Source organism: Manis pentadactyla, chromosome 3 (assembly GCF_030020395.1).
Source record: "Manis pentadactyla isolate mManPen7 chromosome 3, mManPen7.hap1, whole genome shotgun sequence".
NCBI classification, from domain to species: domain Eukaryota; kingdom Metazoa; phylum Chordata; class Mammalia; order Pholidota; family Manidae; genus Manis; species Manis pentadactyla.
The window spans coordinates 198,468,122-198,480,288 of NC_080021.1; the positions used below are offsets into that span (position 1 = coordinate 198,468,122).

Genomic DNA, 12,167 nt, shown 5'->3' on the forward strand with positions numbered 1-12,167 from the left:
TGGTATATTATTCAGCCATAAAAGGGAATGAAGTACTGATACATGCTACATGGATGGACCTTGAAGACACTGTGTTAAGTGAAGGAAAACAGTCACCCAAGGGACCATATACTGTATGATTCCATTTATATGCTATGTCCAGAATAGACAAATCCAGAGACAGAGGTAAATTAGTAGTTGTTAGGGGACAGGGGAAGGGGGAAATTGGCAGTGAATGTAGATACAGTTTCTTTTTGGAATGATGGAAATGTTCTGGAATTAGACAGTGGTAATGTTTGCACAACATTGTGAATGTACTAAGAACTACTGAATTGGATGCTTTAAAATGGTTAAAAATGGTGAATTTCAAGTTTTTAAAAAGCTGTGATCTTTGAGATGGTGAACGAAAGAAAAACATCAGAATATTCCAGTGCTACTTTGGGGAATATAAACTTTTGGATGCATTCAGGTGGAATCTTCTGAATGCTGTAGGACCTAACTTTAAAACTCTTCAAACATAAGGATCTCCTGTGCAATCTACAATCCACACACCTGTGAGCTACAGGATTCCCAGGTTCCTTGCAGAACCTGCCCCCCAGGCCTACCATGAGTCTGTGGGCTTCAGTATGTAACCCTTGCTTTGGAATAATTATGTCAGCAAGCAGATTCTCCCGTGATGCACACCCCAGACATAAGGTATGTGTTGCGTGACTGGATGGTGCTGTTGTTTGGGTTTTAATTATCTTTTTAAAAGGTGAAACAATTGTACCAATTCATTTTTGCTTCTATGAATCCACCCAACACAATGTCATCTTCTTAGGTCACCATGCCAAACACCCATCATACACTTAAGCAGGCAAATAACCAGGACAACTGCTGAAACGATGGAATCCTCTTGATTTTACTGGTTAGAGTTGAGCTGCCAAAGGTACTGGGTTTTCATATACAGTAACAGCCGACTTGTGATCAGACTTCCAGTGACTTCAACCTGAAACATCTGTGAACCCAGGGGGACATGGGGAAGAAGCAGGAGGCTCAGGGCCTCTTGAAAACAGCAGCCAAAAAGCCCATGCACCCTTCCTCAGAAGCAAAGCACCCACGGCACACACATAATACATGGTTTCCTGGCTTCCCCAGGAAGACTCCGGCTTTGCCCTGGGGCTTTCCATCTGAGAGCAGGAGGTGAAGAAAGCAGGTCAGAAGAGGAGGACATGACAACCCCAGACATGGATATCTTCCCCCGTATTGTACAGGAACATTTTGTATTGTGCACAAGAGATAAAGAATGGCTGACGCTGTTTTTAAAGTACAGCCACGGGTCATGTAGTATGGGGGTAAAAGATCCCAGACACCACAACTGCCCCAGACGGCTTCACCAAGAGAGCAGACAGCAGAAAAAAATCCATCAATGAGAACAGCTCAATAGTCTGTGAAAGGCAAAGCTGAGCCCTACCTACACGTGTTGTTAGCTTCTGATGACATCATTGCACCGCACCAAGGTACAAAAGGGGTGGGTGTTTATAATGATGACCATGACTCCTCAAGAAAAGGTTAAATACTCTCCAGTATCCTCTGTTCACTAAGGCAGGGAAGTGTGTGATACATTTTAGAAAGATTTCCCTCAAAAAGATACTAAAATTTATAAGATTCAGCACTTAAAAGGTTAATCCTCTATTTATCTTTGCTTACATGCCTCATTTTACAACAATGCTAGTAATAACTGAGGCATTACTTTTTTTATAATCATCGGTATCAAATTATTGGCACCATTCAGTTTTAAGGACAGGGACAGGAGAGCAAACTATACAATACAACATAAAAATACAATTCTGATGCAAATATATGACTTCGATTCCACTTAACAAGTGGTCATAAGAAATGGATGGACATTTCACGCACAAGGAAATACAGCTGGTAAATCATCACATGGGAATGTGCTCAGACTTGCTAGCAATTAATGAAACAAAACAACACCTTTCAAGAACTATACACACCTAATTAATCAGCAAAAATAAATAAAAGTGTCAAAACCCAATACTGGCAGAGCGATTGGTAAATAGAAATGCTTACACATTGCTGGTGGCATCATAAATTGTAGAGGGCTTCAAGCATCAGAGGGTGTGGGGGATTGAACTAGATCACCTTTAAGGTCCTTCCAACCCAGAGACTGGATCTTTCTAGAAAGCAAACTAGCAATATGAAACAAGAGCTATAAAATACTTCTTGCTCTTTAAACTTTAATCCCTCTTTGGAGATATTCCCATGGGAAGAATCCAAAAGAAGGAGCATTTTTTACAAAAACATTCATAGCAGTGCTATTTATATGCATGAAAAATTAGATGTAACTCAAATATCTAGTACTGGGGAGAAGTGAGGTTAACCATGTTACATGGCTATAAAGACATTTAAATTGGTGAGAGAAGGATCTGTGTTGAAAAGAGGAGATATATGTTAAGTGGAGAAGTACAACCAAAGAGTATGTACACACTGATCATAGCTATGAAAAACTGAGTGCATATTAATTGAGAAAGCTTGGGAAACATTTTAAAGGGCAGGTTTGTGGTTAGGGGATTCCTTTATTCCTGCAAAGTTGGAGTGCATAATAAAATTTTAAAAACACATTTCTTGAAACTATATAAAAAGAGAGCAAAGTGTTTCCTGGTCAAGGTTCTATCAACAGGACATGACCAACTTTAGAAATAATTTTTTCCTTCGTGGAACACCCAAACGAATCTTGATAGTAAATCATCCTAACCTTGGAAGGATTTTTAGACAAGTTAAGCTTTAGTTTCCTACTTTGGGTTCAATGATAAATCCTATTTTATCACAAATAATATTGTATCCAAGAAATTCACAAGTTAAACTAGTATTTCAGATTAAGCTAAAGTACCTTCAGTCCTGGTGCTTTCAACTTTCTTTTTTTTAGTTCATCTACTCACGTCTGAATAAAAATGAATGTTAAGGATTTTATAAGATCTGGGGAATTACTAGTGTAAATGAAAAACTAGCAGGAAAGAGTTATTCTCTCATTAAAAATGACTCATTAACAAACAGTCAAAGCTTGGTGCAAGTTTCAGTCATACAAAATCACATGGTTGAGATTGATCGCAAAGGATTCCATGCTGTATTAGCCCTGTGGTTATTAATATATACATACAGGTACTTCAGAAAAGGAATCCCTGTTTCCCCATCTTTCTTCTCTTAGGCTTACCAAATCCTGTCTCAACTACAGTGAGTAGTAGAAAAACTCTAATACTCAGGAGACATAAAATAACTTCTCCACTAGAGGTCAAGCCAGATATTGGCTTCAACTACCCCCGGAGGCCCGGGCAAACAGAGCACACATTTGTATGTCGTGCTGGGTGAGCACACAAAGCCCGAAGAAAGAAAACGGACAGAAGGCACCATGCCATCCTCCAGGCAACAAGGGGAGAATTTCACAGTTCGGTCATCAACAGTCTTTTCATCATTTTCTCTCTCTCCAGTTCTTGTCGGAGTGTCTCTGCACTGAAAAGAAAGAGCAGGTGATAAAATTGTGAGATAAACCCTCGAAAAAATGGCATGAGCAGCCTCAGTTTCAGTGTCATCTCCCAGATTCTTTCTGCATCTCCGTTCTTGACTTTCCCTCCCAGGCTCCTCCAGGGACCCCTACATTTGCTAGCATTACAGTGACCTGAAATTGCCTGGCTGCCTATCCGTTTCTGCACCAGACTGAGTTCCTCATGGCACCACTCCTCGGGCACGGACTGTGTGTATGTCATTCATCTCTGAAGCCCCAGAGCCCAGCACAGGATCTAGTGCATAACAGCCTCTCAGCTTTTAAGTGAATGGGCAGGTGTCCAGGGCTTAGATTTCTTTCACTCACACTTTAAATTGCTTTCATGTGCACTTTCTTCCAGGGGTCCCCCTGTGTTTTAATAAATAAAATTGAATAAAATAAAACTGGCTGCTTTGAGGGGTTGCCTCTGACTTCTTGGCCCTCAGGCCCAGTTGCCTGTCTATGGAATCTGTCTCCACTGTCTAAAGTATACATCTTTAAAGACAAAGACACAAATCAAGATTTTAAATAATCTCACTCAGGGTAGAAATCAGTTTCTACTATGGCCAAAGAAGCCCTACACAATCTGGCCCCAATATGCAACTCCACGGGCCTCCTCTCCCATCATTCATACGAGCCCCTTCCTCTCTGTTAACCTTGCGGGGCATGCTCCACCTCTGAAGCCTTAGCTCTGGCTGTTCCCTCCGCCTGGTATACTCTTTCCCCATGTATCTGCAGTTTGCTCCCTTACCGTGTTCAGGTCTTTGCTTAAATGCACCTCAATGAGGCCATCCCCGCATACCCTATTGCCCTTCAGTTTTATTTTTCTCTCAAGCACTTGTCACCATCACACACACACTCACTTGATTATAATGTCTGTCTCTCCTCCCCCAACATGAACTTGTAAACTCCATATAGGTAGGGCTTTTATCTTTTTTGTTCACTGTGCATCCCCAGGACCTAGAATACTACTAGCCTTTGTAGACATTTCAGCAGATACTTACAGAATAAGAGAATGAAAGCGTGATTAAGAGGATTGTATTTTGTGACCTTGTAGATGTCACAAAAACAATGAAGATAAATCCTGGACCTGGTGTCCCTGTCACCAGAGTTACCTACCAGTAGCTGCTGATGTGGCTCACCTGGCTGCCAGAGAAACAGGCTTCCGAGTGGTGTAGACGGTCTGCACTGTGGAGATGGTCTCTGTCAAAGGCCTCAGGGCTGCTGCTGGAATCAGTGGGGAAGACTGGCCAGGACAGCATGGCAATTTACCATCTCTAAAGTCTGCCTGCAGAGGAAATCAATCTCAATTTGGGTTCCATTTTCACACTGTCAGCTGCTCCCCAAGCCTTACCAAACAGTTCCTGCCATTTTTCAATAATGGCTAAAATCAATTGCCATTTATTAAATGATTTTACTCCATGCCAGATACTATGCTTTGCCCAATATGTACATTACTTCTTGATACTCCTTAAGGTAGAGATATTTCATCATGTTAGACAACATCGTAAGATACACCATTTTTGCATGTGCCACAAGAGAAAGAAAAATGTGGCCATTCAAACTTTGCTGTACCCACTATTGTAGTGAACATTCTGATTTTAGAGATGTTAAGAGGTGAAAAAATGTGCACTTAGTACTGATTTTATAGAAAAGGAAAGTGAGGCTCAGAGAGGTTAAGTAATCTTACCAAGGTCACACAGTAAGTGCTAAGAACCAGTATTTAGAACCAGGATTAGCTGACTCCATAATTGGTGGTTTTTGTTTTTTTTACCATAATAGCAAAGTATGGACCCCAGACTAGCAGCATCAGTATTATTTTGACACTTCGTGAAAATGGAAATTCTCAGACATCACCCCAGATCTTTGGAACCAGATGTCTGGGGATGAAGTTCAGTAACCTATATTTTTATAAGACTCCAGATGACTGTGATACATAGTAAAATTTGAGAACTACTGGTCTAGAGTACACTGCCTTATTTAGAGAGGAAAATTTGTTCTTTTTACTACAAAGCAAGATATGCTCATTGAACAAATTGCATAATCCCTTACTATTGTTGTCAGTATATTTCCTTGTATTATTTCTTCTATGAATACATTCTATTTTATATCCTTTTGATAATGCTAGTTATATATTTTATAACTTGATTTTTCATGCTAGTTCCTGTCCTGAAACTCAGAAAAATCTATCATATGGCTTTCTGAAGAAGATACTTTGAGATCATCCACTGAGCAAAATATCCTTTGTCCTTCCTGGGGAAACGTGGAAAGCCACTGAAAACACCAAGTACAGTTACAGTTCTGTAAGGGTTCTCCTGGCTTGAACAGTGGGGAGAGAATTATCTTTGAGGGGTCCTGAAAGGCTATTGCTAAGAAATACAAGCCCCTCTTTGTTTTACGCCTCCAGAGGGAGAACTGACCTGGCCTGGAATGGAGCAATACCAAAGACTTGGCAATGGGAACAGGAGCATCCTATGGTTGCTAGCACGTGATGTTTGCCACAAAGAGCTTTCACAAATGTTGGGTCACAGTACTCGTTGGTGAGTTCACCAGAAATTTCTGGCTCACTTTTTTTCCAGGCACACGGTAAGGTGGCACTTCCCTACCTGCATGGCCATGTGCTTTGCTTTAGCCGAGAACATGCGGGTTGAGGTGCCATGTTTCGTTTCCTCTGAGAGATTTAAGAGCCAGTGTGTGATTTATTGCCTCTTTTCTCCCGCTCTGCCACTCTGACTAGTCCCGATGGCAGCTGCTCCCTCAGCCTGGGAGAGGACCCAGGAAGAGGACTACACAGAGCGCAGCCCTCAGCCCACCCATGACAGTCACGCAGGAGGAGTAGGAAACTCAACGGTCATTTTAAAGCATGACTTAGCCCATCTTTCCTGATGTAGGAGCTGGGTAAGAAGTTAGCTTCTTGCTTCAGTGAAGGGGACAGAGGTTGGGCTTTTGATGCCCATTTTTTATTCTTTCTGGAAAAAGAGGGAAATAAGGCATAAAGGCAATGGTGAGCAAAAGTGCCAGGGCCTTCTTCAGGGCGTGAGTCAAAGCAATGCTATCAAACTACACTAGCATTCCTTGTATTCGTCACCACATGCACTCAAGGTGAAAAAGAAAAGCCAGCTTCACTTAGCAGATAACAGAGGAACCGACCCAGGTTAGGAAGAACATGAGACAGAAATCTGACCAGAGCCACCCAGAGACCCTCATCTCAGAAGGACCAAGGCTCTCAGCTGCGTATTAAGCAGAGACCCAGTTAACAGGCCTTAACATAAGGTAGAAACTGGTCTTAGGACCCGTCAAGGAGCCCAGTCGATGAAACCAGGCCCAAGGACAATGCTGGATCAACTACCAGACTAGTTTTGTGCAGACAACCCTGCAGCTGCTGAACTGAATAACTGTGGCCAGAATAGGTCTGAAGGCCTGTGGAGAGGCCAACCCTGAGCCAGGTCAAGTGTCTTGATACCCAACTGCCCATTCCTTGTGTCCATCTGGATGTTTCCAAGGCATTTCTAATACATCATGACCAGAGGCAAACCTATTATCCCTCCCAATCCAGTCTTCTTTCAGATTTCCTTATCTCACTGAATGTACTTACTATCCATCCAAGGTTTGCAAGTCAGAAATCTGAGAGCCATTTTGACCCTAATCTAATCCAGTTCCAATTACAGCCTCATAAATATCTCCCCCACCTCATAACTATCTCCCCGATTTGTGCACTTCTCTCTACCTCCACCATCAAAACTGTTCTGGGCCAAGCTTTGTCCTCTCTCCTTTGAACTACTATCCTAGATTTCTAGATTATTGTTCCAAATCCACTCTGCCTGGACCCAATTGTTGTCCCACTGCTGTCACAGGGATCATTTCCAAATGCACCTGCCCTGTGATTGACACTGCCTGGCTTAAAGTCCTTCAAAGAATTCCCATTGCTCTTAGGATATGGATCAGAATCCCTGAAGGCCAAGCATGGTTTTGCCCTACTGTGCTTGTCCCTGCCTTCCTCTGCCTCCTCCTGTCATGGTGCACTCCCCTGCATTCAAGCCCCCCTGGCTTTCATTTCAGTCCCTTGAATGTGGGATGATCCCTCATGCCCCAGGACTCTGCTTCATGCTGTTCCTTCTGCCTGCTTAGCTGCCTTCAAGCCATTCTTGCCAATTCTTAAAAGTCCAAGTGTGGTTTCTGACATTGGCTTCCTGCTCCATCTCAGCCCCCAGCTTTTCAGGAAGGGCTTCCCTGTGTGTCTGACGGCACTGCCAAGGCTGGGCAGGAGGCCAGAGTGCCCGCCATGTGCCAACTGACGGAAGTGGGGCTGGAGCTTCCAGCTGGAGAGCCATGCCCAGCAAAACTACAGGGGTGGTAGGAATTCAGGGCAGCAGCATTGAACAGCCCGGCCCAGCCCCTTTGTCTCCCCACTGGTTCTTAAAGGCAGGTGCTCGAAGCAGCTCACACCCCTAGAAACGGACTATTCTAAGAATCTGTTTTCGCCTCCGTCAAGACTGCTGGACACCTTCCTACCTCTGTTCATCCCCGAAGAGATGAATCAGCAACTACTCACTTCCTTCCTCCCCAAGTGACTGAAGCCACCTCAGGTAGTGACCAGCATCCTCCAGCTCAGGATATGGTACTTTGAGCTACTCCTAGCCCACCCCGCCCACCTCCCATGCACTCCAGATTGGCCAGAAACCCTTTGGAAGGAGCCGCAGGGGTCACTTGGTGCTAGGGATGACAAATTCTGACCCTGGGAGGAAAGGAGGGTGAGGGAAAAGAAGAGGGAATCCCAGACTCTCCACTGCTTTTCCATGCAGCTGCTCATTTACACTGTGGGCTTCTGTAGAAGCTTTCATTTAGAGAAAAGAGTTGAGCAGAGCAGCTGAAAAGAGGCCTGAAAACCGTCAAACTCTCTCGCTTTGCAGATGAGGAAACTACAACATTTACATGTTTAAAAACATTTCTACATTTGCAAGGAGTTTAAATAAGCTGCCCAGTGACACTGAGAGAAGTGGTGACGTGAAGCTGGTTGTCATGACTACCCGCTACTGTTAGTTACACCACTCTGCCTCTTCAGCCTTAAGGAACAACAATCATACTTGACACTTGTGGGATGTTCTATGGTTGGTAAAGTACCTTCAAGTTATTGATCCCTTTTGATCCTCATCTCAACTGGATATTAAGAGGATATTCTTATTATTATTCCCACTTTAAATAAGAGGAGACTGATGCTCAGAGTGGTAAAGCAACCTACCTAAGATCACACCATTATCGAGATGTAGAGCCAACCCAGAAGACTTGGACAACAAGGACTCAAACACATGTACACACATGTTCATGGCAGCATTATTCACAATAGCCAAAAAGTGGAAACCACCCAAATACCCTAAGTGCACGAACAGATCCATATACTGTAGTGTCTGTGTACAATGGACTATCACTGCCCCATAAAAAGAAATGAAGTACTGACACCTGCTACACATGCAAGAGCCTCAAAAGCACTTGATATGTAAAAGAAACCAGACACAAAAGGTCACATATTATACGATTCCATTTATATGAAGTATCCAAGCTAGCTAAATCCACAGAGACAGAACGGATTGGTGGCTGCCGGGGTCGGAAGGAGGCAGACATGGCAAGCAACTGCTTAATGGGTGTGAGGTTTCCTTTGGAAGTGATGAAAAAATCTTGAAACTAGATAGAGGTAGTAGTTCCATGACACTAACAGTACTAAATGTCACTTTAAAATGGTTAATTTTATGTTATGTGAAGCTCACCTCAATAAAATAAGTAAAAAATGCAGGCCCCAAATCCCAGCTCCTTCCCAACCTCTCCGAAGCCACAGGGATCAAAAGAAGCTGCCAGCACTGCCGTCTGGCATTCCACAGAAAAGCACGCCACATGGGGACAATGTTTTAAAACACAGGTCTGTTTTCTGGATCTACTTACAGTAAACTGTGGCCCTGTAACGAAAGGGTCAGGAAACGGGGTCACTGTATCAGCTGGGAATGTTTTTATCTTCAAAAAAGAGAAAGACAAGAGAGTTACTTTCAGATTAGAAAACAAAGCTTTGAAGTCTTTGGCAGTGTACTTTTCAAACCGACCTGAAAGATTCAGGGTGTCCCATGCAGGGCCTTCATGGTTTGTGTAAGGAAAACACACAGACGGTCCCTCAGGACTGTGGCCAGTGGCTATGTCTGCGCCTGTCATGGTATTGTAGGACCAGGCCTCAGCAGGGGGCACAGGCTGGAGTCTTGTGCTTGTAGGGCACCCCACACTTACTTCGCCCTAGTACTCCCTTCTTGGGGTCTGCTGGGGCCTCCCAGGCATGCTGGGCCCTATCTATGGCCTGATGCACAAAAGGCTGTGATCTGGTGGCCCCTAAGGCAGGCCAGCCCTGCCTGGGGTGTCTGCTACTGGCTTCTCCCCAGCTGCGGGGATGGCCTAGAGGCTGCAGAGAGGTCACACCCTGGGACATAGTAACCACAGCCAACAGAGTGCCAAGAAGTCTGGACTAATCAGGCCAGAAATTATTCCATCTGTTCACTTTAGTTGTTGGATTCCCTGTAAGCTCTGGGCAACAGAAGGAAACCTCAGGGGGAACCCATGGAAGCATGTGTGAATCCTGCCCCTGTGGCCTTCGGGAACAGAAGGCACAGGATTCAGAAGCCCCCAGTGCTGGGAGCAGCTGCAGCACAGGGCCTCGGCCGCAATAGGGTGTATTCAGCCTGAGCAGGTAGTGGTGGGTGGCCCTGAAGAACCTTTGCTTCCATTTCTTTCTCTCTGGTCATTTTGTCTTTGGCTTCCTTGAGGCCCTAGGGAATGGGGGACTTGCTTCTTTAGGCTGGCCCAAAAGTCTGCCAGCAGGCCTGGGCTCGATGACTCTGGCACTAGCTTTGCCTGCGACCCCGTGGGCACAGAAACTGCTTGCACACCAGCTGGTGAACACACACCATGTCACTGGCTGCCTGAGGGCTGCAGCCGAGACACTGAGGTGAGCATGGCCCATCGGTGGCTCCTTTTGTGTGTCACAGGGTCTTGCCTATGACCCTGGGATAGCTACTTAATGCCCTTGAGGTATTCCAACAGTGGGGGAGGGAGGTAAGTTAGGGATGAACAAGAACACATCAGACCAGACCCAAATCTCCTGAGGTTTTCTGAATGAGAGTAGATTTTAAAAAATCAGAGAATAACAATGTCCTGGCAGTGCATACTGAGATGTCCAGTCCGAACCTGCCCCCCTTCCCAAACTCCCTTCAGCCTCTTTAAACGTCTCCAAATTCCCAGAATGGGCCTCCAAATTGTCTTAAGTCTCAGGTGCCAATTGAGGTTGCTGGCAGTGGCTGCCTGCAACACAGAGAGAGGACTCGGGGGTAGGGGAAGCCTTGTGATTTCACCTGGTGTCTGAGACCAAGAGCAAAGTGAGAAGTAACATCCTGTTAAGACTCTCAGACCATCAGGAGGTAGAGAGGAAGAGAGGTTTATTATTGCAGTTAAAGAAATATGAAAGTTGGCAACTTGAAAGAATTATTTTATACCTGCTCTAAATAAGAAAAAAAGTCTTCCAATAGTTATACTCAGGGTTGCTGGGATGTGGTAAAGAATATTCATTCTTCTCAGTATGCTGTCACTTGGTGCAATTACTTTAGAATCTCAATATAGAATCCAGCAAAGTCTAGCCTAAAAAAATAAAATACCCGACACAAAAGCTATATGCGTTCCCTCGAATAGTGACACATTGGAAACAAATCATGTAATCCTGCAGTAAAGAATTTGTTAGGTAAATGGTAGACCGTCCACTTGATGGAATATAAACAGTCGTACAGAATGTGGGAACAAGAACGAGATAGAAGCAATCCAACATTAAGTGAAAAGAGCAAAACAGGAGATATGGGTACTATGATTTAACTATGCAAAATTATTAAAGAGTATGAATAAATATTAGAAGCAAACAGGCAAAAATGAAAAAAAATATTGGGCTAGATTAGGATTATGGGTGATTCCTTTCAAATTAATACTCATATTGCTATCTTGATAAATAGCAGGAAAAGACAACTTTTCAAAAAGTTTTTATTGTAGATGGAAATGCAACTAAGATTTTCTCTCTGGGAAAAGCATGTATGTTCATCAAAGCTCTAGGTAAAAAGCAAACTCTTCCTGGTTTTTGAGACCTAAATGACGAAGGGGCAGGACCGCAGCCATGTGTCCCAGTTTGCCCAGGGCTGGCTGGTCTCCAAACTGCATCCAACCTGGAGTGAGAGCACCTGTCCGCCGGCGCTGCCAGAGGTCCGGTGGTCCTGCCTGCCCAGGCCGCCGCCTGGTGGCTCCTGCCCACCTCACCTCTCTTGGCCAGGCCCCTCTCCCTGCCAGGGTACCTACCAGCCTCGTTTTGATTGGAGGGTGCATGCAAACTCCAGTGGTCTCTTCCTTCATGGGGAGAGAGAGTGGAGGAGAACAGCGAGAGTGGGCACAGTGGGGGGCGCTGGCGGGCTCTGCCTGCTCACACGGAGAGGAGAGAAGGGGAAGAGGAGGTGGTGAGAGAAGGGGAGGAGGAAGAGGAGATAAGGGAGCGGGAAGGAGAGAAAGATAGCACAGTGCAAGAGGATCTGTCAACTCCAGACTGCTCTCAACCAGCCTCACCCGCAGCCTCCTTCTCGCCTCTGGC

General features: G+C 44.6%; 1 protein-coding gene across 4 annotated transcripts in view; it reads right to left on the reverse strand.

The window, feature by feature from the left end:
• Positions 1-859: 859 nt before the first annotated feature.
• Positions 860-12,167, reverse strand: part of EPB41L4B (erythrocyte membrane protein band 4.1 like 4B) — a 122,409-nt gene continuing 111,101 nt past the window's right edge. For 2 of the 4 annotated variants that reach the window (XM_036903323.2, XM_036903322.2), the window contains exons 23-26: positions 11,882-11,998; positions 9,452-9,520; positions 4,660-4,805; positions 860-3,486 (exon numbers count right to left, since the gene is read on the reverse strand). In XM_036903323.2, coding sequence (XP_036759218.2) covers positions 3,417-3,486; positions 4,660-4,805; positions 9,452-9,520; positions 11,882-11,998 — 402 coding nt within the window. In that variant the 3' untranslated portion in view covers positions 860-3,416. The remainder of the gene's footprint in view (positions 3,487-4,659; positions 4,806-9,451; positions 9,521-11,881; positions 11,999-12,167) is intronic. The other 2 variants (XM_036903325.2, XM_036903324.2) reach the window with 1 other exon arrangement.